The sequence below is a fragment of the Drosophila obscura genome, unplaced genomic scaffold, assembly GCF_018151105.1.
Source record: "Drosophila obscura isolate BZ-5 IFL unplaced genomic scaffold, ASM1815110v1 contig_1, whole genome shotgun sequence".
Taxonomy (NCBI): Eukaryota; Metazoa; Arthropoda; class Insecta; order Diptera; family Drosophilidae; genus Drosophila; species Drosophila obscura.
In genome coordinates, this window is record NW_024542679.1 from 3,942,860 (window position 1) to 3,968,420 (window position 25,561).

A 25,561-nucleotide genomic window follows, 5' to 3' on the forward strand; every position below is an offset into this window, starting at 1 on the left:
TTTTTTGAAAATGCCACATGCCACACCGTACCCTAATATTTCTATAGACGTGGGGACTTCGAGGGAAAATCTTTGGCGTGTTGAAGCGTTAAGTTTCCTCCATGTGTGTGAGAGACAGGGGAGCAGAATGGAGAGAGAAGCAAACAAGTTGCACGATGGGAAAGGAGTCGCCAGTGGTCTCTAGAATCTAGAGCTCTGCACTACGTGGGTGCCGACGACGGTTGCCCGTTGTCCGTCCGACGGGGGTCTGGGGCCAAAGATAAAATGTTGACCAATAAATTTTCTGACCATGAACGACAAACACAGAGCAAAGGAGAGAGAGAGAGAGAGAGAGAGAGAGAGAGGGGAGGAGACAGCAAAGAAAAAGGAACACAGAGCATGGGGAATAATAATAAACAAGAATGATTAGGGGAAAGAGGAAGCACAACAAATATGGAATGCTCTCTCACTCTTACGCTCTCTTTTGATTGCGTAGAAAACTGTCAAAACAACAAATAAATAATGTTTCATTGAATAAGAGATAATATATTTAATGATTTTATCGATGAAGAATGAAAGAAATTTTGTTTAAAGATTATACTGGGATAACATGAGGACACTGAGATAAGAATCAATGAGACATTTAGAGACATTACGAAAAATACACCTTCGCAATGAACTTTAAATTATGGAGGAAATACTCTTCTATAAAACGAGATACTTAATGGAGAACCTTTATATTATCATACAAAAGTCCCATCATACCCATGGGACTCTCTCAATCTCTCTCTCTTTGTAAGGGTATCTTCGACAAATGTGGAAAAACTAGCGCGACCGGCGACGGCGGCAGGCAACTGATGTCCGAAGTCCAGCAAGCACCATGTCCCCGCCCCTGCTGCTGCTGGACCAAGTTCCATGACAAGTTAGGGGCCACGACGACGCCAGCGAAACGTGTGATGAAAGAAGAACGAAAAAGGAAGGTAAGAAAAAGGCAGGTAAGCTTTGAGGTAACCGAAGCATGACATACCCTTGCAGATCAATCATTCTTATGGGAGGTGTAACGATCGTTCATGTGTCAGCTGCCACACGAGGCAATACGAGTATATGAAATGCTGATCCAATCTACGCCTAAGCAACGCCAAGCCAAAACTATGCAACGCTGTGGTATCTTAATTGTTTTAAGAGAGAGAAGCTGATACATTTTTTAGATATTCCCCTTTAATGCACAGGAGATGCTTCATACTAAAGATTTCATTTTAACTGCAAAAAGACAATCGTATGAAAAAAATTAAGGAGTCTATGCTCAACTTGCCATACCTGCCCCCACTTGCTCCACAACAGGCCACAAGAGAACTGCAGGGATCGCTTTACTGCAGAAAATCCTACCCAAGAAATAAATCTAAGAGAAATCACTTCCACAGAATCCCACTGGCTGCCGAAAACAAAAGAATCGATGGAATATGGCTGCAGTGCGGTGCGGTGCGTGTGGAAAATTACCTGCCAAAGAAAGAGCCGCTGTCGTTACCGCCTGTCGCCGGCCACTAATTGATAAGCTTCCTATCTACAAAATGTATCTCTACACATTCGTATTCGTATACTCGAAATTCAGAGCACAGTTACAGTTACCGCCTCAAATTCGGAGCACTCGTGTTAGGTAAGTAATTAACTATGTAAATTTCAAGGGGAACGAGAAGGAGTGGGAGTGGGAGAAGGAAAATTGGGCAAACTTCTGCTGCCGCTTCTTCTTACCTGTCGCATCTGTGACGCACGGACGCTGTCGACGCCGACGCTGGCTTCGCTGGCTTACGCAGCAGCACAACTCCTCTCTCTTTTACTCTGTCTCTCTCGCCTACGCATCCAGCAGCACAGACACAAACGTGTTGCGCGCACACACATGTACGGGAGCAAGCACACCACTACCACTGCAGATTCGCACAGCTGGCAAATGCAACGAATGTGAGGCACAAAACAGAGATGCAGAGAACACAAAGCAAGAAAATAAAGAGTTATGTCAATTTCGCTGCTTCCGCTGCTGCTGCCAAACACTGGAATTACGGTTTGTTGTTGCTGCTGCTCCCGTTGCTTTTACTGTTGTTGTTTTTGTTGCTATTTGGCACGTGAATCGACAAGCGCATTTTCCGAATTCTTGCACACACTCATTCGCTTTTTGCATTTGTTTACGTCACCCACACACACGCACAAACACACAAACGTTCTCGTGAATGAAAGGCGCGTAACGTGCCAGAGAGAGAAACAAAAAGAAAAATTGGCAATCAATCGCCCGCCGCCGCTGCCACTGCCGCAGCGCTGCTGCAGCGTACCGCACGGAAATAAACAAAATTTATTTATAATTATTCAGTCGCGCACAAATCTTGAAGAATATTGTAATTAAATTTCGAACATTGAGCGGTAATTGGGCTAAATGTTGCAAAAAATCAGCAGCGTCGCAGGCAAAAATCGAAATTTCCACGGTCGTTGCTCGCCTTTGATCCCCGCGGTGACTCTTTGTTGATAAGCCTGGCCGATTAGCGCATCTCTCCGCACAGCAGCGAATTGTTGTAGCAGCACGCTATGGCTCGCCTTCGTTTATTGGAATTATTTAATGCACATTTCCGCGACTTGCCCCTACGACCAAAAAAATCCACAAACACTAGTGTGACCGTTCCGCGACTTGAAGTATTTGAACTTTTGTTTGCGCCGCAAGGATAAGGTATGAGGTGTGACGCATGACGTCACAAAATCCAGAGCTTTCAACGAAAAAAACCCACCTCACCACATAACTCACCGTCTGGGATTTTGTGCTTTCGCGCACCCATGGTACATTTAGTCAGTCGGGGACAGGGTTAGGTTCTTACGAGGCCCTTAAAAAAAGTTCGGCCGCTTTAATACTCGGGCCATACCTTGCCATGACCCAGTCGAAAAAGAGCACTCAAAACGCTTTCCGGACTCATTTCTACGTTTACATTGTGAGCCCAAAAATACACCAGAAATATACCAAAGTATGATAAAGTATACCCGCATGACCCTCAAAAATATACCGAAATATACCTTGTCATAGTAAAAATATACCGTAAATATACTGACGGATGCGTTGATATTCCTTGATTTTGATATTCGGCTTAATATGACTAGCTAGTTAGCCCTTTCAGCCCTAAGCAAATAATTTGATCAAATTCATCAATAAATTTTGTAATAGATTGGCTGGTTTTCGAAATCCTTTTCATTGGATTGTTTCAATAATAAGGTTCAAACAAAACCGGCCAAAGCAAAAAACTTAACTGTGTACCAGAATGTGACTTGATTGTTGCTGGTCATCCGGCTTTAGCTTTGAGTATCAACATTTTTATACCCTATATTTATTAAAGTTATGTTTTCCAAGCTGATATAAAATATTAATAATGATTTTTTCTTAGATTGGCATGTTTTTTAACTTTTCGTGCATGTGATTTGTGTTTTGTATATACATTTATCCCGATACCTATTATTGGTACTTATAAGCTGCAGAATTTTTTTAATATCTTGGAAACAGAGACAATGTTGTTTTTGCACTGCACCACCCTGAGATTACAAACATTGCCTCAATTCTATAATATCTATTTTCCCCAGGTGTGCAGACTGTTATTTATGTTATCGGTCTGCAAAATAAATGTTATTTAACATCAACATGGAAAGTTGTTGAAAGTGTTTTTCGGTATTTTTTTTGTGCGCTAAGTGGAGTTTGGCGGTCATTTTGAACCATACTAACCGCTGGCACTAAAAATACAGTATAGTATACCATAGTTAGTGTATTGATGAATCAAATTTCTACTAGATTGGTTACTTTTCAGAGCTCCCACTCATTCAGATATACCCGCAACTTTTGATTTCGAGAATAGTAAACATACAAATTGATGCTTTTGTGCGATAAGTGCAAGTGGAATGCGGCGGTTACATATCTGTATTTGAATATTACAAGAAATGGCTGTAAAATACCCTAAAAAATACCACAAAATATGGCTGCACAGCCCTCAGCTGTTGCCGCTTACCAACACTGACCCGTTCTCAATGGGCGTAAAATATTTCATTCAGAAAAACCTCTAAATAGTTATCAATAATAGCAACTAGCAATAATAACGTCACGTAGCGGAGGGTGCAGCATGTCCGAGTTGAAGGCGCCGTCACTGCAGTCGCTGCTGGAGTCGGATCGGGGCTCCACTGACAGCTTGCTGGCCGAATCATTGCAACTCGACTTTGAGGATGTGAGTGTTTTTCCATTCCATTGAAAAGAGCAGAGAGGAATCGTAATTCATTAATGACACCCAACAGCTGGATGACGCAGAGTTTGCCATTCCGCCCACCGATGTCCTGCCCACCCTGGAGGCGGTGCTCAGCGAATTTGAGGCCGATTCGGACGTGGCCTCAGAGCTGGGTATGCCGGTGCCCCATGCCACTCCCACCCCCTCGATAGGGGAGGATAGCGCTCTCCGTGGCGACGGTCGCAGCGGCGGTGGCTCCATCATGCGATACACCCTGCTGCATGGCATATCCGCACAGCTGTCATCCGCGGGGGAGCGGGTGAACTCTGGGGCGGCCAGCGCCTGTGCTGTGGCCGCCTACATCGCTGTGGGCACCTCCCATGGCCACATCCTGAACTTTGATGTGACCCAGACGCTGCGCTGGGCCCACCAGGACAAGCACGGCCACGGAGCCGTCTCCAGCCTCGCATTCAATGCGGATTCCACGAGGCTGCTGGCAGGATATGCCCGCGGATTGGTTGCCATGCTGGACACGCAGACAGGTGATGTTCTGCGAGAGCTTTTCGATGCGATTACCCCAAACACTGGAGTGCTGCACGTAAAGTGGACATCGCGCTCGTCCCTGGCGCTCTGTGCGGATGCGGGAGGATCTGTGTGGTCGCTGAGTTTCACCCGAAAGCTTGGCATCCGTGGCTGCAGCTCCCGGTGTCTGTTTTCGGGCGCAAGGGGCGAGGTCTGTGCCGTGGAGCCGCTCATCATGGACTCCCAGGGGCGGCACGAACTCGATCAGTATTGCATTGTGGCGCTGGCCACGCTCTCGAAGTACTTCATCGTCACTGTCCGCCCGCGCCTTCGTGTGATCAAATATCATGTTCTGCAGGGTCCACCCGACTGCCTGCCACTCCTTGCCTGGCACCTGGTGCTCATCCAAGCGGCGGACACCTCCCGTTCGGTGGATCCCGTCATCGTTGTGGGCCGCGGCAATCAGCTCTTCTTCCACCAGCTGTTCGTGTCGAATGGAAGGATCACGCTGCTCTACCTGCGGCACGTGCAGCTGCATGGCAGCCTCCTCTCTGCCCATTGGCTCGGACCCAAGTGCGTGGCATCGCTGGACACCTCGGAGATACTGCACCTGGTGGATGTGCGCTCCAGCAAGGAGCTCGAGTGCATGGATATGGCCAATGCGGGGCTCGTCTACGGTTCTGCACAGTTCAAGGGACTGGCGACGGGAGGGAATGTCTCTCCCGCGTTCGCTCTGGCTGGTAGCAATGCCTGCTACAACTCGGTGGTGTCGCGTGGCACGCAGTTGTATGTGCTGGGCGCCCGTTCCCTGCACATCATTGGCGTGCGGACGTGGTCGGAGAGGATTAGCTACTTGGTGAAGCATCATCGGTGGCAGGAGGCATGCCAATTGGCACTCGATGGCTACATTGCCTCCGTGGATCGTCCGCGAAAGCGTGCCCAGGCGAAGGAGCGCATCATTATGCTGTTCAGGGAATACATTGCCAACTCAGCGCGTGCCCCCGACTACTGCCTGGGCTCCATAGTCAATTGTTTGATCACCATCGGGGAACTGGAGCTGCTGTGGACACAGCTCTGGGAGAAGCTGCAGGGCAACAGCACGGAGCTCTTCCTGCAGCACATCTCGGAGCACATCGACAGGGAGACCATTCACAGCGTCAATCCGGTGATATCCCAGGCCCTGGTCGACTACTGGCTGGAGCGCTCGCCCGCGAAGCTCGAAAAGCTCATCCTAAAGCTGGATTGGATGTGCCTGGACCTCAATCAGGTGCTCAAGGCAGTGAAGCGCCATCGCTTGTACCGCGCACAGATCTACCTCAACACCCAGGCCCTCAATGACTACACAGCAGCGCTGACGGAGCTCCTGCCTCTGGTCACGCCCCAGGAGACGGATTTGGGCAACTGTCTGTTGGTGTACGTTTCCAGCTGCCTCGCTGGCAGGGGCTATCCAACGGGGGACATTCCCGTGGAACAGGTGCATAAGGTGAAGCACGATGTCCTGAGATGTCTTACCTCGCAACATTCCAAAGCGGGCCAGGAGGCAGAGGAGCTGCCGTATCCATATCTGCGGGCACTTTTGAAGTTCGATACGCGGGAGACCCTAAATGTCATTTCGTTGGCCTTTCAGGAGCGAGAATTCAGCAATGAGCTGGGCTTCTCCCATCGCAAGAGGATCATTTATTTGCTGCTGGAGATCATGACGCCCGAAAATGCCACAGTAAGAACTCGCCTAGCCTTCTCCAGAAGTCTTTCTGTAATCCCGCATTTATCTCCTTTTTCTAGTGGGCGGAAATTGGCTGCCTTTTGAACTTCATTGCCCAACAAATCTCCATGCAATGCCTACCGCGGGACAGGCAGCTCTTGCAGCGCGTCCTCAGCCACTTGGCCCAGGAGCACATCGATCATGAGAGCAGTCGCCAGCATTCGGAGCGGGAGAGCGCCTGGCATGAGCTTTTGTCCAGCAATTGCCTGGCGGACATCAGCAGCGATGAGGAGCAGCTGGCTTTGGCCGAGCGTGCCCGATGCTACTATGTGGTGGAGTATCTCCTGGAGAAGCTGCAGCGATATGACAACATCTTGGATTGCTACATCCAGAATGAGTCCAGGCACGAGACGATGTTCGCGTATATGGAACGACATGTGTCTGTTCCCGGCAGATGCATTTATCCGCAGTTGAAGCGACATCTGCGACAGCTGCTGGAGATCAATGCGAAGGAAACAACGCGCCTGCTGGCCCTGCACTATCCGGAGAGGACTATGGAGCTGCTGGAGACCCTCCTGAAGGAGGAACCTCTGCTCTTCTGCTTCTTAAAGTGCTTGAACGAGCGCCAGTGTGAGCTGGAGGCCGAACAGATGGAGCTGCTGCTGGAACTCTTTTGCAAACTGGAATCAGCCGCGGTAGTGGAGGAATTCCTGGCCACCAACTCTGGGTATCGTCTGGAGCAAGCCATTGCCATTGCAGAGCGCCATCGACTCAATCGAGCTGTGATCTACCTCTACGAGAAGCAGGAGAGCTATGCGAACGCCTTTGAACTCTCCATGGATATGCTGAGGGCTGCGGCAGGCGAGGAGGCGGTGGTGGAGGCGCAACAGATCTCCGCTCTGCTCTCCCGATCCGTTGAGACACTTCCCCCGAAGCAGCTGGAGCGCTGCTGGTTCTCCCTGTTGCAATACATTCTGCCCCACCAGGAGCTGCAGGCCATCACCAAGGCCATGCTGCACGAGGCCTCGCAGCACATCGATCTGCACAATCTCGTGCAGCTGATCATGAACACGCCCCACAATGTGAACAGCAGCTTTGGGGACATAAAGGATCTGCTGATGGGCATGCTGGACAGTTCGCGGCATCAAACGGAGGCGCTTCGCACTGCCGCAGATGTTCTGTGCCAGGATTTGCATATGGAATTTGTGAAGCAGCAGCGTGTGGCACGGCGTGGCCTGTGGATAACCAGCACCAACTGCTGCATCTGCCGCCAGCGGCTGTCCAATCACACGCAGATCCTCGTGATGGGCGGCTGTGGTCATGCCTTGCACGAGGACTGCCTGGTGGAGTGCCCGCAGGTGCCAGTGGAGGAGTGTCCGCGTTGCTTTACGCAGATTCCAGTAGGAGATGCTGACAGACAGAAGAGCAGCTGCCTGCGGCTGCCACGAACCAATCGCCGGCTGTTTGCCCAGTCTTCTGCCATGGAGATGGGTGCACTGCAGCTGAAGGCACCGCCCAGACGTTTCTGTTAGCACGGCAACTCCTTTCGTGTGTGTGTGTGTGTATATTCAATGTCCATGTCCGCTATGTATTTATTGTTTTTCAATATCCTATATTTCGATGTGTAAGTAAATAAATTTGCATGATAAATTGAGTCTTTTGCGGGACTCCCGCTAATGCAGAATCATTTAAGATTGATCTAAACTAGTAGAACAATGGGAAAACCTTGCGGGGAAAGAACAACAATTATTACGGAATCTGGTATGGTACTGTAATTGATTTAAAAAATATAAATAAATATTGAAATATGTAAATTTGATCGATGTTTAGCTACAATAGCTACGATAGGTCGATATAGGACTCAATCGATGTATGCAAGAGCTGCCAACTTCACTTTGCAGCGAGGGACAAGACAGCGTGCTAAATAAAAGAAAACGAAGTAGGTTCAAACACACATAAATAATATAAGTATAGACATTCTCCATTCCATACACAGAAAGCCAGAAAATGAGCACCCAGGAAAACAATAGCGACGAGATTCGCGGCATCGCATCGGACATTAACCGTCTCTGCATGAATGAGCTCTACTTGGACGTGGAGGTGGAGGATCAGCGGCTGCCGGGTCACCGCTACATTCTGGCGGCGCGCAGTGAGTATTTCCGCGCATTGCTCTACGGGGACATGGCTGAGTCGAAGGAACGAGAAATTCGGCTGGAGGTGCCGGTGGAGGCATTCAGAGTTATCCTCGAGTACATTTACTCAGACAAGTTACCTCTTTCCACACTGGCTGTGGATAAGATAATCGATGTGCTCGTTTTGGCGCATCTTTACGGATTGAAGGACGTTGAGACGGCTATATCCAAATATCTCCAGCAAAATCTTGCCGTCAGCAATGTGATCGTGATCCTAAATGCAGCGCGACTATACGATTTGGACCAGCTGACCGCAGGTTGCCTCATGTTTATGGACAACAATATGGTCGATCTACTAAAACACGACTCCATCCAAATGCTGTCCAAGGAGTCATTTGAAGAAGTCTTGGGAAGAGAGAGCTTCTCGGCCCCCGAAGTTGAAATCTTTCGGACTTTATGCAAGTGGAGGGAGAACAATCCGAACGAGGACAACCAGACGTTGTTCTCCCTCGTACGTCTTCCGCTCATGACTATCGATGATCTGCTGCATGTGGTGCGTCCTTCTGGCATATTCAAATCGGATATAATATTCGACGCCATTGATCAAGTGAACATCGGAAAGAACCTGCCGCACCGAGTTGTCACGCTGCCGGGAGAGAATTTGACATCCGCAAAGCCTCTTGCGCAACCTTTTGTGCTAGTCGTCAAGCTGCGTAAATCTTTCAGAATCAACTATATTCAGCTATGGCTTCCATATCAATCAGAATCACAAGTGGTAGTCTCAGTCTCAGTCTCCTGCGACCAGACCCACTGGGATTCTGTGGGAAATGTCATAGTACCTTATAGAACTATATCACCAGTCTTGATTACGCCGCGTACCGTTCGCTACATTCGGATAACAAGTATTTCATGTGGGATTGAAAATTGTGATTTGAAGGCCATGTACAAAGAGTAGCGCTGTGACTTTGTAGCAGCAGAGACCCCTGGAAATGGTCTGTTCACTGAGCTGTGAATTCTCGTAAAATATAATTTCTAATGATTAATTTGAAATTCCCGTAGGCTTGAGTAATCTTTGCTTACCACACAACAACAATTTTTGTACCCGTGAATACCTCTGTATGTATGCACATACGAATTAAATCCACTGAATTAACGACTTTTCTTACTTAACCGTTTCTTTAATTTTGTATTTAAATAAATTTTAATCTTACTGAAATTGGCATTTGGATTCTTTTATTAGATTGCACTTCGGCATGGTCAATGCATAACGTGGACCGATCCTTAATATAAGGAATGGAATGGAACGCAAAAAGGTCGCTACCGAACACCAAGGACCCTTTGGCAAGGGAGAACGAAACAGAGAGTAGCCTAGCTTCGAAATTCTTAATACTTTGAAAAGTTTCATCCCGATGGCTTTAAGACTAAAACAAAGAGACCAAGAAAATAAATATATCTTAGCAAGGGTATAAAAAAAGGGGACATATCTAAGTATTACGTTGATCATTGTGGAAAAACATAAAGGGGAATCCCCAAAAAATCACAAACACATGATACAGAAAAACTGCTACCAATTCGATAACAAATCGACTCTCGCACCTCGCGCTCTCCTCTCTCTTTATCAATGTGCCTTGACAAAAATGTTGCCACAAAAGCCGATGCACAGTTTCGGCTTCAATTTTGCCAAGATTAGCTGGGAAAAATACCCTTAAGGAAGTATATTTATAGACTATATATATATGCATATAATACAATATCAAATTATATTCCAAATTGAACTCGGATTGTGGAAAATATTGAGGAATTTTGTCCATATTTCTCGTTTAGTTCCTCAACTTATTTGAGGTCTCATGGAGTTATCCGTAGGAAAAGTGCCATTATAATGCTGTATAAACTCCGTGCACTGTTCCGCTGATCATTGAGAAAATATATTGAATGATGGATCTAGAAATTGGCACATAGTTTCCTGCACTTACCTTTGGGAAAAGCCAGAGTCTCGTATAATTTCAAATTTCTCATCTGAAAAAACCGGAAAACACTGTGGAATATCAAATCATCTTTAGTTTTATGGGCAGCCTCCAGGAACTTGCGAGCAGGGACTTTATCAAGGCCCAAGGAGTTCTTGGCCAAACGCAAGGCATCAATCACTTTGCCCTGCCCCAACATCACCTCAATGCTGATCTGAAAAGAAGAACACACTTTACAGAACCCAGAGAATAACAAGGAGGATAGGTCGCTTACCTCATGTGCCTGAATCTTCCCCAGCATATCGATGGCCACCTGTGATATGGCCGTATCCACATCCGAATGTGAGAGCAGAAAGCAAGCCACCGCCTTGGATTCTAGCAGCATGGAGTAGCTAACCAGACGACGCAGTGTATCGAAGCTACGATTGTGTATCAGTTCGCTGATAATCATCTTGGAGAGCTCCTCCTGGGCAGCAATGTTGAATTTATTCAGCGATTGGAGGTACAGCATCAAAATGGTTTCGGTGTAGGGCCTCTTGGCTATCCTCTGGAATATCTGCACCATATCCAACTGCTCGATGAGAACAATGGGTGGTGAGGTATGCTTCACCGTAGATGTCTTTACATTCGAGGGCTGTGCCGTTTGATTCTGCAGCTCCAGTTGCACCCAGGAGCTAAAGAGTGCCACAAGGGTTAGAGAGTTTCTCAAAAATAGAGAGAGAGCTTTAACATACGCATAAATCTTGTTAATTCTGCTGAAAATTGTCTCCAGGACGGGCAGCAGCGTGCCCTTGTATTGATCATCCACCAGCTGTCCCAGGACCTTCAGCAGAACCTGCTTGCCACTGCTTCGCTGCAGCAGGAACTCTGTGAGACGTATGCGATCCGAGATCAGATTACACAGCGGATCAATGCACAGATTCAGGTACCACATGCATCCCAGCTTTGCGTCGATCACAATGTTTGGCTGGAACAGCACCCAATGGGTGGAGTCTGTGGGGAATTTATGGCATCAGATAACAGATAAAATGGCCTTCGAATCTACCTACACAGCTCGCATTGGAGGATTTGTCCGTCGGGCGATAGCGAGGGCAGCTTCAGGCCAAAGGGTTTAATGGAACGACCCGTTGTAATGGGAGCATGATACGTGATATCCTGAATGACCTCTCCGGTAAGTGATATATCGAAGAGCAGCGATGTCCCAGTGGCCTGATGATGCACCACAATCAGATTATCCACAGTATTGATGGCAAAGCGTCCCACGAGGCTAAGGCGCAACACATGGCACTTTCGTGGAGCCAGCCCTGGACCGTTTAACAGATGCACCTCCACTTCCATCATGCCCGTGCTGCTGTTCGACTGGAGTATGAGCACCGCCAGGACGCCATAAACTTGTCCCAGGGTCACTTTGCTTTCCTGAACCTCGCGACTGGGACTGCCTACTGATAGAAATGGCATTAAGGAAGACTTAAAAGCAGAACAAAGTCAAGGATCACTCACAGTCCACCTTTGGCAGCTTGGTGATGACCTTCTGCTTGACCAGAACGGGCACTAGGCTGTTGCCCTCGGTGGTACAGAGCAGGGCCACATTGGCATCGCAACACCAGGCGAACCACTTGATGCTGATGCTCAGGGACTTGACAGAGCGCACCTGACGCTTCTCCGGCAACACGGTGTATACCTCCACGCCTGTGTTGGATATCAGGGCCACCTCCCGGTTGTGGATCCACACGAAGCCATGGATCATCGTCTTCACCTGATGCGTGATGATGTCCTGCAGCAGGGGCTGCTCCCCCTGGAAGCAGATGAACTCCACTGCATTCTCTTTTCGCTGCACAGCCAATATTTGATTATCCGGCGAGAATTTAATCGAACGAATCGCTCCACCACGATCGTTCATGCAAAAGGATATAACCGTATCCTCGTTGGGCACAGGGCCCTTGACCACAACACCTGTGGCACCACCAGATCGTACAGCAAAGATCTGCAAAGAAAAGAGATTAGACTTAGAAAGTGTTTTCAGCAGCTTAAAAACACTCTTGCCTGCTTGTTCGAGTCATCGAAGAAGACATTCGTTAGCTGACTGACGGCATCGAAGCGTATGGGATTCCGCGACAGCTCAATATAATGGATTCCATTCGAATTTTCCATCGTTTTTGCAAGAAAAAAACAAAACAAAACAGAAACCTTGTTTTCATCCGCCCTCCATTAGTGATGACATTTAGTGGCTGTTAGTTATAATCACGTTACTGAAGATCACCTCATTTGTATCCACATGCATGTGTAATATTTGCATAGCTACATATAAACATTTTCCCGTTTCCTTTAATTTAAGATAACTCTGATATTAAATTAAAGCATCAATTAAAATTTTTAAATAATAAATATAAATACTTTATAGTCACAGTGACTACAAGTATGCTCATCTCTATCCACTCTACCTATCGATTATCAGCTGTTCGCACCATCTGACTGCAGTGTTGTAAAACATCAAACATATACAATCCAAAGTAAAACTAAGAAAAATTATTGAGTGCAGCGTTTTTTGATGTTTACAAAGAAAATCCCTTAAAATGGATGGCCTGGACAAATGCCGCGTCTGTTGCTGCACCATTGAGTGCAAGGAGAAGGCCTGCAACTTGCTGCAGCTGCCCGAAGTGGCCGCAATGTTCACCGACTGCACGGATTTGTTGGTGGATCCGCGGGAGGATCTGCCCAGTGCCCTCTGCTGTGGCTGCTACGAGGAGCTAAAAAAGTTCCATTCGTTCCGTAAACTCTGCCTTGAGGCGGACACCAAATGGCGCTTGCAGAAGAGGGACACACCTATGGAATTGAAGTATACAAATACGGAATCTGAGGACGGCTTCGAGGATGTGGACGACATGCCGCTTTGCGCATTGGAAACGAAAAGCCCGGGCCCCCCCATTGAAGCCACCGAGGTGGTGCTGGTCGATGGCGAATTCCATGAGAAAAAACCATGCCAAAGATTAAAGAAAGAAAATAGGGAAAAAGTAAAGAAAAATACAGGGAGACGGATGAAGGTAAATGCAAAAGAGGTGGGTGAGAATACATAGATCAATCACTGATTTATATGCATAAATTCCCTGATCGTTTAGGTGCCCCCAACAGAAGAGCAGGGTGCGAGCTGCAAGTGCGAGATCTGCTCGAAAGAGTTTGTCGATGAGTATCGCCTGCAGGCGCACATGCGAGAGCACGATGGTCACCTGCTCTTTCCCTGCACAGAGCCTGGCTGTGACAAGACCTTCAGTCGACTGCAGGATCTTAATGTGCACCTGCGGGAGCACAATGGCACGGGCACGTGGTATACCTGCGGCCAGGAGGGCTGCAGCAAGAGCTACCGTCACAAGGGCACCCTGGTGATGCACAAACGCCAGAGCCATGGAATAGGACCGAAACTCAAGTTGCACGTGTGTGAATTCTGCGGCAGGGTCTTGAACAGTCTGGCGGCCCTCAACCACCATCGGTTCACGCACAAGGACAAGCTGGTCAAGCCGTATGCCTGCGAGGAGCCGGGCTGCTCGGTACGCTTTCTCAGCGAGGAGAAGCTCAAGGTGCACATGATGCGGCATAGGGGCATCAAGAACTTCACGTGTCCCCATTGCGGCGCCAAGAAGACAACAAAGAATGAGCTGAAGCTGCACATCAACTACCACACGCTGGAGCGCACCTGGCCCTGTCCGCACTGTCCCAAGGTGTGTAACAGCTCCACCAGCCGGAAGATGCACATACGCACGAATCACGAGAAGACCAAGAGCTATGCCTGCAGCATCTGTGACAAGAGATTCACCAAGCCGGACACGCGCAAGTATCACGAGTTGACGCACACGGGCGAGCGGAATTACGGGTGCGCAGTGTGTGGCAAGCGTTTCGTCCAGCCTGCGGCCCTGCGCACCCATCGAAAGATCCATGAGCGTGATCAGGCGAAGGCTCCTGTTGTTAAAGATGTGGAATTCTGATGGGATTGGCTGATATGCCTGGAGCTATAGTATTTGAATTCTTTCATGCCATAAGTTCGATTATTGACAATATTTTTTTTATTTATATTTCTAATTTGTTTAAGCCACGTTAAATATGATGTGGATAAAAGCCGTTATTTGATTTGAAAAAGTCGCCAAATAAATCACTGCAGCCACGTTTTGCAACACTACAGGAGTGGTAGTGCAAAACGGCAAACATAAACAAAAGCAAGGCAAAGAAGCAGCAGGATATTCAATGAAACTGCGTCTCGGGAAAACGGATCCTTGGAAATGGACAAATTGGACAAGTGTCGCGTCTGCTGCTGCAGAGTCAAATGGGAGGACGAGGCATACAACTTGTTGCAAGTCCCCAAAGTGGCAGCAATGTTCACCGCCTGCACAAATTTGTGTGTGGATCCGCGGGAGGAGTATCTGCTGCCCAGTGTCCTGTGCTGTGGCTGCTACGAGGAGCTGGAAAAGTTCAACGCATTCCGTACCCTCTGCATAGAAGCGGACACCAAATGGCGCGAAAATAAAGTAGAAGTGTATGTGGGCGTGGGTGTGGATATGCATGATGTGTACAACGAGGATAAGGCTATCCGCGAATTGGAGTTAATGTTGGCAAGGAAAAGTCCTGTTCCACCCATTGAAGCCATACAGCTAAGGCCTGATCCACCCATTGAACTCATACAGCTATGTCCTCTTCCACAGATGGAATCCATACAGCTAAGGTCTGATCGACACATTGAATTTATACAGCTAGGTCCTATTCCTCCTCTACGTCCTGTCCCACCCCTTGCATTAATATATCCGAGTCCTGTCCAACCCCTTGCAACCAAACATCAGAGTTCTGTCCTCATTGAATCCACACAGATAATTCCTGCTCCACCCACTGAATCCACACCAAGGAAAAGTCCAATCCCAGCCGAAGAGTCCACACAGCTGAAGCCGTTGAAGCGCACAGATGCCAAAAAAAGTCATCAAAGTGCATGGCAGAACAAGGAAGAAAATGCAAAGAATTTAAATCCTCCAAAGGTGAGCGGAAAAGCACAAGCTTTCAACAATTTATGGATAGTTTATGATATTCAAGGTTCCTACGAAGCTCCCAGAGTTCCTCAATCGTGCCACAGGTGCAAAACGATCTCAAAGTACAAAGAAGAAAACTGTCGAAGAAAACAAGGAACCTTCTGCAAATTCTAGTCCAAAAGATCCCGAAAAGGTGAGTGGGAAATCCATAAACGATCATCGATTTATTCAAATTTCTCTCTTATTTAGGCTCCTTCAGAACAGAATAAAAAGAATTCACATGCAGCAGAACTGATTGAAGAATCCTCCAATCAGGATTTCCTCAGTCGTTTCACGTGCAACATCTGCTCCAAGAACTTTGCCTCCAAGAGACGCTGCCAGATCCACAAGCAGCAGCATGGTGGCCATCTGCAACTCACGGAGCACATGAAGACACACACGGTAAATTGTTTCCCCTGCGAGCAGGAGGGATGCAAGAAGAAATACCGCCACAAGGGAACGTTGGTGGCGCACCAGAAAAAAGCCCATATGGGTTCCATCTCCAAGTCGCACGTTTGCGAGGTTTGCGGCAAGGCTTTTGACAATCTGGCCAAGCTCAGATACCATCAAGAGAAGCACAAGGGCAGGACACAATTGCCCTTCGCCTGCGAGAAACCGGGCTGCTCCTTGCGCTTCCGGAAACGGAACAGCCTCCTGAACCACACGATGCAGCACAAGGGCATCAAGAAAGTCCAAATCAATCAACACACCCTTGAGCGCACTTGGAACTGTCCGCTCTGCTCGAAGGTGTGCAAGAGTTCGACCAGTCTGGAAGCGCACAATCGTCAGATCCATGAGGCTATTAGGAAATATTCCTGCGGCGTTTGCAACATGACTTTCGTGAGGTTCCACTCGAGGCAAGTTCACGAAATGATTCACACGGGCGAGAGCGTTCAGCCCCCCAAACTACGCTGCCATCGACAGATCCACAAAAGATCCAAGCCGAGAGAATCGCTTCAAAATTAACCTGTTCTATCTACAATTTAGAATATAGTGATTTTTTTGTCTATTGATAGGATTCGAATAAGTAAGAGCCACTAGTCATCCATTCAATGTACAAAAAATACTGATACGAATTTAATATATGAAGTTGTACTCCATATATGCGTTCTGAAAAGAGGTACATCAATATTCACTTGATCTTTTTTCAGAATATCCTTTACGGGAGAGAAAGCTCTTACTCCTTCTGATAGCCGTCAAACCTATCGTATTTTTAAGTTTCGAGCTAAGATTTTTGTGAATAGTTTTTAATATATATATTTAATCTATTGCTAAGATTGAATGGTTCAAATGTAAAGAAAATACCAACATTACGAATTTAAATTATGGTTGTAAATGTCTACTAAATCCCAAAACTCTTCTATCTTCTGCCTCTTGCACACATTTACCCTTAGACTCCATGAGTAAGTACCATACAAAAAATTCCTTTGTTTCTGGATTCAGAATGTAAATAGCTTTAAATTTTTAAATTATATTTTCAACTAAAACAAAAAAATGTACAGGAAATGCGCGTGTTTTATTTATTTTATTTTTTTTTTTAATTCGAGGAGAGCCTATCCGTAAAAACTAAAATACAATACGTCGCGACGTCTGCTAAAGGTGAGTCTGTGATTCGTGATTCGAGTGTGTCGTCTGTGTGTATGTTTGCATATCGGTATATAGATAGCTATATAGTATATTGAATATTGTGGTAAATGATATGATGTGTGTGCCACTGTGCTGCTGCCACATTTCCCCCTCGATTGCGTAAATATTGTGAAATCTTTTGCATTAAAATCGTTGTAAATATGTTTCTTTATAGATAGATAGATAGATATATCTGTATCTGTTTCTTCTGTGAGCTAAATGGTTGTATTTCTTGCTGTAAATATGTTGAGTGTATTGTATAAATATTGTTGTATTCGTATTCGTATATTGTAGATATCGTTTCCTATATATTTTTTGTGGGAGGGGGGGCAATACGGTTTGCGGATTTCTGTCTTCTATTATCGCTTCATTTGTTGTCCTTAAGGCTATTGAAAAATGTTGGCATTTTTAGAAAATGCTTTAAAGTACATATAGAACATAAGAATATAGCATATTATAGGCTAAATATCACCCACGATTAAATCGTTGCTTAGATACTATATAAACACTAAATATATATAATACATTCTTGCCTTGTATATTCCATATAAATATTATCCCCTATTCAATATCATATCATATTATATCATATATAGATTACAATTCAGACATAAAACGAAAGACACAAGTCGTTGTCTCCTATGCACTAAGTGGTACATAGATGGTAAATGGTAGATGGTAAATGGTATCGTATCCATAGATAAATCCTATTTAAATCGAATATACTCCTACGATCTATGGGGTGTATATAACGGTATTCCTATATCCTATTAACATTTTTAAGCTCGCTGAACAACTTCACATTCACTTCCAGTCCTCCAGATCCACATCCTTTACTCTACTCTCTCTTTCTTCTCTTAGACATAATCCGAGGGCACTGTGCTGGTGCTCGTCTCGTTGATGGCCGCCAATCGTGGCGCTCGTCGCTGTGTCATGGATGCTGCCACCGCCGCCGCCGCTACTGCGTCTCCTGGCATCAGTCCAGTGGTGGCAATGCCTCCTCCTCCGCCTGCATTCGCCCCACCGCCATGGTGATCCCAATTTGGCAACGGCTGTGACATCACGTTCAGTCCAACGATTTCGTAGGCCCCCTGATTGCTGCCACTTGGCCCGCCACCGCCGGGCATGGCCGTCACGGATAGATCCGAGTAGTAGGCACTGCTCGGTGCCGACGATACGACCATGGGAATGTCCTGTTCGTGGCCCTGGAAATTGTATTTCTTTGTGCGAGAGAGAGAGAGAGGTATTTCGGTATTAGTTTTGGAGGGTTATTGTTCAGTGGGTAAATGAGAAAATGATGAAACAGTCGTACGGGGTGAGATGAATATATCGATTATTTAATTGATTCTGTTCCATCACTTAACTTATTCATAACTGCTATGCAATATCCATTCTTTATAACAATCCCACTTAACCGTTTCAATTAAGTTATAGTTCCCATTATATTTATTCCAAAATTCTTCCATCTTGTGACTGCCTGTTTCAGCGTACACCGTGTCGAATAAAACTTTGAGTAGCTTCGTTTTTAGTCTTAATTTCAATTATTTTGCACTTGTCCCCAACGTCTCGAATTATCTTCTGAAACTGATAGTTCATCTCAGTTCTCAACACTCACCTCACCACACTGACTGTAGGCGGTATTCTGATACGAGGGATTGGCGGAACGCACCGACTCCCGATCGAGTTCCGCATAGAGGGCCTCGCTGACGCCCACCGGACTGTAGGCGTCGTCCATATGGGTATAGTGATTCTCCGCTGGGGATGTGGATGGCGGTCCGATCTGGTCGGGCCCGGCGGAGGATCGTCGACTACCGCCAAGCCATGTCCAAACACCAGAGTTGCTTGTGGGCCGCCGGATGCTGTCCGCCGAATGCTTGATGGAGATGGGCGATCGATTCTGGCCGGCATTGCGATTGTTGCGACACCACCAGGGCTGCGGACGACCACCTGTGGAATGGATGGAGGGATGGAGTGCAATGAGTCGATACTTTGGAATCCAAAACGCAGCCGCAGCAGAAAAATCTATGACATTTTGGGTTTATAATCGGGCGATAAATCAAACATTCACCACACACTGCAGTGGAGGAAAAAAAAAACGCAAACAAAAGACAGCAAACAAACAGATAGACAAACAAACAAAGCGTAAATTAAATGCCTGTCAACTGGCATTGGGAATCGGCATCGCCATCGGAATCGGAATCGAGGTGGCAAAATGTTGCAGTTGCTGTTGCAGTTGCACCACCAGTTGGCCGAAAATGCCAAATGTTTCTCCTTTCCTGCTGCTGTTGCTGTTTGCTGCTGCTGGTGCTGCTATCAACACATGTGATCTTAAGGCCTGGGAGTTTAATGGAGCTTCTGGTACTGTTGTCCCTCCCCCTCCTAATGGATGTGACTCAGAGGATAACCATAGAAAAGCACTCAAAATATATAGTTTGCTACTCATTAAACTCATAATTTATAGACATTTCTCGCATAATTGGTAGCCATAAAACGCTCTCTCTCTCTCTCTCAGAGTAAGAGCTGTTCTCAACATCCGCTATGGGGTTCGGGTTTCCTCATTTGCTTAGCAGTTTGCACAAAATCTATATATAAATATTTTATATATTTCTATATTTTTAAGTCGCCTTTCACTCTCATTAACTCTGAGGAAAAAGATGGAGCCACTCAAAAGAGCCACTTGGGGCGATTCAACTAATTAGCCTGGTGCATACGCAACACAGCAACAGCAGCGACAGAATGGCCGGACGGAGAGACAGACTCAGTTTCCCAAGTTATGTACATGCATAATGCAGGCAGAGAGGCCCCAGTACCGTCCCAGTCCCAGTCGCAACTCCAAGTCGAAGTCGAAGTCCGTTTTATGCTTATGATTTACGTACTCCGCTAAGCGAATGTCCAGCTCTCGCTGTGGCTGTGGCTCTGGCTCTGTGGCTTTAGCTGTGGCGATTATTACCCCCAAACCGCAAAAGTTATCGTATGTAGGTGCTCATATACATGCATTTTGTGCATGTCACCAATGCCACAAAACAGCACACACACGGTACCCTGTTACCCTCTCCCTCACCACGCTGCTTCGATCACCCGATCCCTGAGACTCCCAACTCCAAGTGGAACTCCGATTTAATGGCTGTTTTTGCGCTGTGTTAACGATGTTGCCGCAGCTACTGACTGCATGGCTATTTGAGTTGAGTCGAGAGCTGTGCTTTAGAGGTAACTGCATTGCACTTATGGTTTTTCCTTTTTTTTTTTACTTTCGGGTTTCCCAATGCTGTGGCACAGTGGTAGAAAAATTATAGAAGAACAAAAGGTATTTATGGAAATAATTTTGGGATAATTTTGGGGAAAAAGGAAGAGAAATGTACAGGATTTTAAACGGAATTACATTATCCCATTCCACTATAAAAAAAGGCTTGTAGTAAAAAAACATTTGGCCCGCTTCATGCAGCAGCAGCACTCGGTTTCTTCACTATTTTTCCCTATAATCCGCTTTAAAGAAAGCTTTAAAGAAAGATTTTTCTTAGCCCTTACACAAGGAATCAAACCCCTTAAAAGATAGCATAAGAACCTACTGAATATCTTAGAAATCGCTACTTTGGTACCACTGTGCCACCCGGCTGCTGCTGTTCTGTGGCACAGCTACCGCTTGTGTCTTATCTGTGGCTGCTTATCGCGGGGCAACGGCAGCAGCGGCAGCAGCGGCAGCAGCCGCCAAAAACCAGCAAACGGCAAATTGTTGTTAACAAAATATTTCACAGTCAACGGAAAAAATAGCAGAAAAAACAAAGAGAATTTCAAAATAAAAAGAAAAATATTAACGAGCATTTTTGTGATTTGGAATTTAATTTGTGTTTTTTGGGGTTTCCTTTGGAGTTTCGTTTGGGGTTTGCAAATGGCAAATATGACATGTGTAATGAAGTCTTAATAGTTGGATATTTTGGGCTGAGATAATGACAATCGCTGTACACCAGCCGGTGTCATGCCCGTTTAATGGCCACCAAATGTCACATGACATTCGGTTTTTTTTTTCCGATTATCGTGAATACTTTTTTGAATGCATAATTAAAATCAATGTTACGCATACGACACCGACACCACATTGGCTGCTGTTCAAAAGATAATTGCAATTACAAGGAATTTCGAATGGGGAAACACAGACAGCAGAATGTTGTGTCGATTGTCTGAGAGAAGATTGCTGTTCAAATATGGTAATTAGTTGGAGGGTTTTTATAGGTTTTCCAACATGTTTTTCTCTGGTAAAAAGTGTGCCACAGTTGAATAAACAGTTTAAATAGTTTTCTCCACAAAAAAAAGAGAAAAAAAACAGCAACAGAGATCTGTGGCAACTGTGGCAACGGTTGTGGCGCTTGTCTCTCAACTTCGCCGACATTCAACTTCGGGGACATAATCACGCGCTTTAAAAGCCTGCTGACAGTTTAACGATTTGTGGCGATTGTTTGTTGTCTCTCTGGCTTTTGTTTTCAGTTGTTTGTCTGCCACATGCAACCCGTGCGTACCACCGAAAACGAAATGCCACTTTTGCCAAAATAAAATAAAAAAAAAAAAACAAAAAACAAACAACGAAACGAGCATTTTCAATCGAGGGGGGACAACTAATTGGCTGCTGTGACATTAAATGCCGTCAACAATTTGTCCTGCATGTCGATTGTCAGTCCTCCCAAAACAAAAAAGAAACAAAACAAAACAGAGAGACGAATGCGACAGTGAAATTGGCGCCAAAAGCCTCCACAGAGAATTGCAGAAAAGAGAGAGTCAGAGAGGTGGAACGGGAGAAAGAGAGGTCTCTTGTGGCCTTTGGGGTTGGGTCCAGGAATCGTTTGTCAATAATTCGACTACTGCTGAAAGCCACAGCCACCACAACAGAATCCAGCGACTCTGCAACTCGCGATTCGAGCAACTAAATCAAAAAAGAAAAACAAAAAAAAAAGAGTTTTTCCTGCACGATTTTCAAACGTGTTTGACGACCATGACAATTGTTTTGGGTTTTGCCTTAATTTGTCTACAAATTTTCTTTTCTTTTTCTTGGTTTCAATTTCAGCAGCCGCAGGAGGAGACAGCTGTAGCAGCAGCAGCCGCATCATCATCTTAGATTTGTGGCACGAACGTGAAGTTCATGCATTGTCGTCAAAAATTTGTCTTCATTTCCTTCAACAAATTAAAATGTTTTTGCCACTTGTCTGAGGGAACAGAATGAGAGATTTCCTTGAATTGCATGCAACGGCAGAATTATGCAATTAAAAATGGAAATGAAAAGGCAGAAAAAAAGTCAGGAAAAAAGGCAGAGAAATAAAAACCCTTCCCTTGATGCATGGCTGCTAATTAATCAGGCATGGCAAAAAGGCCAAGAGAGTGATGATCATCAGGGAAGTCACGAAAGGGCAGCCAGCAGCACCAGCAGCAGCAAAAAAAAGATATATAATGAAAGGGCAATAAGTTCGATGACAGCGGAAATCATTCACTAAAGAAAGAGATGGGGAGTTTTGGTGCTTAAAGAAAAAAAAACATTAATTGGTGGAAGAAACTGCGTAGGAAATAATTCATACGAATTAATTTTCTAATTCCCTCACTGAAGTCTCCCTTTGGCAAGCATTCATTCCATTCTACAAATCTGAAGTCTCTGCAATTCAATTATCATTTAAAATTTATAATATTTCATTCACTTACCATTGGCATTCGCTGATTTCATTCTGCAAAAAGATAAGAATGGAAAAAAATGTGTAAAAATGTTGTAACAATTAATAAAAACATAAAATATTTAATAGAGTGTCAGTTGCAGTTGCAGTGGCAGTGGTGCATAAATTAGTTCTTTAATAAACTTAAATGTCAAATTTGTTGCACCACAAAACGAATGACTTAAGACACAAACTTGAGGCACGCTCAAGTTGCGTGTGTGACAGGCAGCAGCAAATACAAACTATCTGAGTATCTGAGTATCTTCGGATCTTTGAACAACACAAATGCATTAGCATTCGTTTGGGCTACAATGCGATGCGTTTTAAGCCAAACAAAATCATGGCCAAGTGGAAGATGTTTTGGCATTTGAAAGTCCAAGCCCACTCCTGAGTGATTTGTGGCAGGTGTGAGTGTGGCAACTCTTTCTATGGCAAGCACACACAACACAGAGTTTTCTGGAACAGTTTTTGCTTGAATCAAGTGTTTGCACTCTGGTTTTCTGGGTCAACGCGCGAACCTGATACCTCCAATGCCCATACACGTACATATACATTCATACATACATAAGATTGCTAGTACCTCTCTCTACACCGATCTGTGCGTATCAATTAACCGACTGTCCGTCTGTCTGTCTGTCCAATCGGTCCAATTTGATTGAGTGCAGTGCGGCATGCCTCATGCGGCTGTGTCGATCCACAATTTTCCCCTCGCTTTGCCTTGATCGATTATAATGTTAAACCGCAACGCGAGTCGCGACTTGCAATTCGATTTTTCCGTTTTCTTTTTAGCCTTTTTGTTCTCCTCAATTCAATTAAATTGAACAAGCGGCAAGACTCCACTTCGACCGTTTCGTTCGGGGGGGCCTTGGCTCTGCGCTAATTTTCCCCCAACTGTGCTTTTTTTTTTCTCTACCCCCTGTTTTCCACTGATTTTCCTTTGCCTTTTGCCTTGCGTTATGTTCAATTTTCTGTGCTTGTTTTTTCGCTTGTAGTTTGCATTTTTCCTCTTTTTTCCAAGAGTTTTGATCGGGTTTCTGTTTTTTTTTTCGTTTTTTGGTTGCATGCTAATTGAACACGCCTTTTTGTGTCTTAAATGCATTAAGCGGTCTCTAAACTTGACTTTTGGGTTTAGCAACTATGAAAATCACAACAAAAAATTGGGCTTTTAGGAGGACCTTGATATAAATGTTTATTGAAATCGAATCGATATAGAAAAAAAGGAGGGAAATCGAGAGCTAACCTAAAAGAGAAGGGCGAGAACTTTGAGAGGGCGATCTATGATTGTAGGAACTGTATTTTATGTCAAATGAAATGGGAATCTATAAATCTATAAAATCCATAGAAGCCATTCAAAAGGTTTTGGTCGATGCACAAGAGAGAGGAATAGAGCGAAAGGTTGCCTGAGCTTTTATAGTCTCTAAAAACTAGCCATCCAGCTCGCTTAAAATAGTTTCAATAAATCTTTAATCAAAATTCGAACTTTTTTCGTCAATTTCACTTACACTTTTTCGCAAAACTCCTTTCCAAAAACCCCTTCAACATTTCAATTGCCAATTACAAAATTCAATTCCAGTGGCACTTTGAGATTTTTCCGACAAGCCTGGCGCGCTCTGAGAGCATTTCAAAGACATTACCATGTCTAGACATTGGGCAAACATTGTCAAAAAAAAAATAAATAAAAAATAAATAAAATAAAAATCAAGAAAGCACACACAGCTACATATAGTAGAAAAAAGCGGACAAAATTCGAATGGCAGGTGCCACTTAGGACTTAAGCTCAATAAGGTGGCCCACAAAGCCAAACAAATCAGAGACTTTGAATTCGATTCAGACTTCGGTTCAGAGACAAAACCAAAACCAAAACCAAACTGGGGGACATGTGCCAAGCAAATTTATAGCACCATTAGGCGGAGAGTGAGGGAGATCGAGAATTGCATCAATATGCAAATAAGTGTAACCGATATTACATGTAATTGCTGCTAATTTGGCAGCCAACACGTCCAACCACGACGTGACATGCTCCACACAAGACCGCCACAGACAGAGATATACCGCCAGAGCCAGAGGTTGTTCAGATCTGACTAAAAGTAGTTGCGAAAAAACAAGTCCCCCTACCCACCCCAAAATGAGTGACTAAGGCTGACGGCAAGGTAAACAGCGTGACAATCCATTCAGTCTGGCAGAGAGGGGGTTAGGAAGGGTACTACTACAGGCTATTGGTGATTAATGCAAAATCAAATTTGGTCCAAAAACCGTGAGAATGGCAGACCAATTGCCATTGATTGAGACAACTCTACATGGAATACACAGAATTGAATTAATTCGGCAGAAAATTAATGGATGGGTATTCTAAGGTTGGATTTGATTGATTTTTGATAATATTCTATGTATTTTACATTGAACCTTTATTTTAGATTAATTATTTAGTTACATTCTACATAACATTAGACTTGATCTAGTTACACCACGCACTTTACTACCCCCACTCATTCGCACCTGTACCGACAAGTGGCCAACAAAAACAACCACAACGATCGTTATCTTTTCTATTTTGCAATCGAAGAGAGGAGTGGGAGTGGAAGACGTAGAGGAGAGAAACGCACGCGGCAGAAGAGGGAGGGGAAATATACAGAAACGTTCGCTCTTCCTTTATGCAATAGATGAAGAGGGAG

General features: G+C 45.3%; 7 protein-coding genes across 9 annotated transcripts in view; 4 read left to right on the forward strand and 3 right to left on the reverse strand.

The window, feature by feature from the left end:
• The window catches only part of LOC111069551 (bifunctional heparan sulfate N-deacetylase/N-sulfotransferase), a 62,388-nt gene extending 59,732 nt beyond the window's left edge, over positions 1–2,656 (reverse strand). Inside the window, exon 1 of the mRNA XM_022359656.2 lies at positions 1,729–2,656. The gene's annotated coding sequence lies outside the window, so the exon portion shown is untranslated. The remainder of the gene's footprint in view (positions 1–1,728) is intronic.
• A 1,330-nt stretch (positions 2,657–3,986) lies between these two features.
• LOC111069550 (vacuolar protein sorting-associated protein 8 homolog) lies at positions 3,987–8,115 on the forward strand. Its single transcript, XM_022359655.2, has 3 exons — positions 3,987–4,217; positions 4,285–6,453; positions 6,519–8,115. Exons 1-3 carry the CDS (start codon positions 4,116–4,118, stop codon positions 7,968–7,970), a joined length of 3,723 nt encoding a protein of 1,240 aa, XP_022215347.2. The 5' UTR covers positions 3,987–4,115; the 3' UTR covers positions 7,971–8,115.
• Positions 8,116–8,273: 158 nt separating this feature from the next.
• Positions 8,274–9,525, forward strand: LOC111069553 (BTB/POZ domain-containing protein 9-like). Its single transcript, XM_041591958.1, has 3 exons — positions 8,274–8,377; positions 8,435–9,283; positions 9,335–9,525. Exons 1-3 carry the CDS (start codon positions 8,311–8,313, stop codon positions 9,523–9,525), a joined length of 1,107 nt encoding a protein of 368 aa, XP_041447892.1. The 5' UTR covers positions 8,274–8,310.
• A 747-nt stretch (positions 9,526–10,272) lies between these two features.
• LOC111069552 (regulator of MON1-CCZ1 complex) lies at positions 10,273–12,761 on the reverse strand. Of its 2 annotated transcripts, none has more exons than XM_041594470.1 (7): positions 12,578–12,761; positions 12,035–12,518; positions 11,584–11,973; positions 11,269–11,527; positions 10,809–11,208; positions 10,544–10,748; positions 10,273–10,478 (listed from the first exon to the last, which is right to left on the reverse strand). In XM_041594470.1, the coding sequence occupies exons 1-7, from the start codon at positions 12,683–12,685 to the stop codon at positions 10,399–10,401; spliced, it is 1,926 nt and encodes a 641-aa protein (XP_041450404.1). In that variant the 5' UTR covers positions 12,686–12,761; the 3' UTR covers positions 10,273–10,398. The 2 variants fall into 2 exon arrangements, with proteins under 2 accessions (XP_041450404.1, XP_022215349.2); XM_022359657.2 differs by having other exon boundaries at positions 10,275–10,478; positions 11,584–11,976; positions 12,578–12,760.
• A 252-nt stretch (positions 12,762–13,013) lies between these two features.
• Positions 13,014–14,762, forward strand: LOC111069524 (zinc finger protein 658B). 2 transcript variants are annotated; one of them, XM_022359625.2, is made up of 2 exons: positions 13,014–13,575; positions 13,651–14,762. In XM_022359625.2, the coding sequence occupies exons 1-2, from the start codon at positions 13,108–13,110 to the stop codon at positions 14,509–14,511; spliced, it is 1,329 nt and encodes a 442-aa protein (XP_022215317.2). In that variant the 5' UTR covers positions 13,014–13,107; the 3' UTR covers positions 14,512–14,762. The 2 variants fall into 2 exon arrangements, with proteins under 2 accessions (XP_022215317.2, XP_022215316.2); XM_022359624.2 differs by having other exon boundaries at positions 13,015–13,590; positions 13,651–14,760.
• A 36-nt stretch (positions 14,763–14,798) lies between these two features.
• On the forward strand, positions 14,799–16,542 carry LOC111069518 (zinc finger protein 391-like). Its single transcript, XM_041591968.1, has 3 exons — positions 14,799–15,546; positions 15,602–15,730; positions 15,787–16,542. Exons 1-3 carry the CDS (start codon positions 14,803–14,805, stop codon positions 16,540–16,542), a joined length of 1,629 nt encoding a protein of 542 aa, XP_041447902.1. The 5' UTR covers positions 14,799–14,802.
• Positions 16,543–17,122: 580 nt separating this feature from the next.
• Positions 17,123–22,903, reverse strand: LOC111069517. Its single transcript, XM_022359616.2, has 3 exons — positions 22,882–22,903; positions 18,818–19,149; positions 17,123–18,422 (listed from the first exon to the last, which is right to left on the reverse strand). The coding sequence occupies exons 1-3, from the start codon at positions 22,901–22,903 to the stop codon at positions 18,060–18,062; spliced, it is 717 nt and encodes a 238-aa protein (XP_022215308.2). The 3' UTR covers positions 17,123–18,059.
• Between the last annotated feature and the right edge of the window lie 2,658 nt (positions 22,904–25,561).

Coding starts and splice junctions, on each gene's coding strand:
- LOC111069550 (XM_022359655.2), top strand. CDS start 4,116: ATGTCCGAGTTGAAGGCGCCGTCACTGCAGTCGCTGCTGGAGTCGGAT. Junction 4,218..4,284: donor TGCAACTCGACTTTGAGGAT/GTGAGTGTTTTT, acceptor GACACCCAACAG/CTGGATGACGCAGAGTTTGC. Junction 6,454..6,518: donor TGACGCCCGAAAATGCCACA/GTAAGAACTCGC, acceptor TCCTTTTTCTAG/TGGGCGGAAATTGGCTGCCT.
- LOC111069553 (XM_041591958.1), top strand. CDS start 8,311: ATGCAAGAGCTGCCAACTTCACTTTGCAGCGAGGGACAAGACAGCGTG. Junction 8,378..8,434: donor GCTAAATAAAAGAAAACGAA/GTAGGTTCAAAC, acceptor TTCCATACACAG/AAAGCCAGAAAATGAGCACC. Junction 9,284..9,334: donor TGTGCTAGTCGTCAAGCTGC/GTAAATCTTTCA, acceptor CATATCAATCAG/AATCACAAGTGGTAGTCTCA.
- LOC111069552 (XM_022359657.2), bottom strand. CDS start 12,685: ATGGAAAATTCGAATGGAATCCATTATATTGAGCTGTCGCGGAATCCC. Junction 12,519..12,577: donor TCGATGACTCGAACAAGCAG/GCAAGAGTGTTT, acceptor TTTTCTTTGCAG/ATCTTTGCTGTACGATCTGG. Junction 11,528..11,583: donor AATCCTCCAATGCGAGCTGT/GTAGGTAGATTC, acceptor AATTCCCCACAG/ACTCCACCCATTGGGTGCTG.
- LOC111069524 (XM_022359624.2), top strand. CDS start 13,108: ATGGATGGCCTGGACAAATGCCGCGTCTGTTGCTGCACCATTGAGTGC. Junction 13,591..13,650: donor TGAAGGTAAATGCAAAAGAG/GTGGGTGAGAAT, acceptor CTGATCGTTTAG/GTGCCCCCAACAGAAGAGCA.
- LOC111069518 (XM_041591968.1), top strand. CDS start 14,803: ATGGACAAATTGGACAAGTGTCGCGTCTGCTGCTGCAGAGTCAAATGG. Junction 15,547..15,601: donor AGAATTTAAATCCTCCAAAG/GTGAGCGGAAAA, acceptor ATGATATTCAAG/GTTCCTACGAAGCTCCCAGA. Junction 15,731..15,786: donor GTCCAAAAGATCCCGAAAAG/GTGAGTGGGAAA, acceptor TCTCTTATTTAG/GCTCCTTCAGAACAGAATAA.
- LOC111069517 (XM_022359616.2), bottom strand. CDS start 22,903: ATGAAATCAGCGAATGCCAATG. Junction 19,150..22,881: donor GAAATCAGCGAATGCCAATG/GTAAGTGAATGA, acceptor TCCATTCCACAG/GTGGTCGTCCGCAGCCCTGG. Junction 18,423..18,817: donor CCTACAGTCAGTGTGGTGAG/GTGAGTGTTGAG, acceptor TCTCGCACAAAG/AAATACAATTTCCAGGGCCA.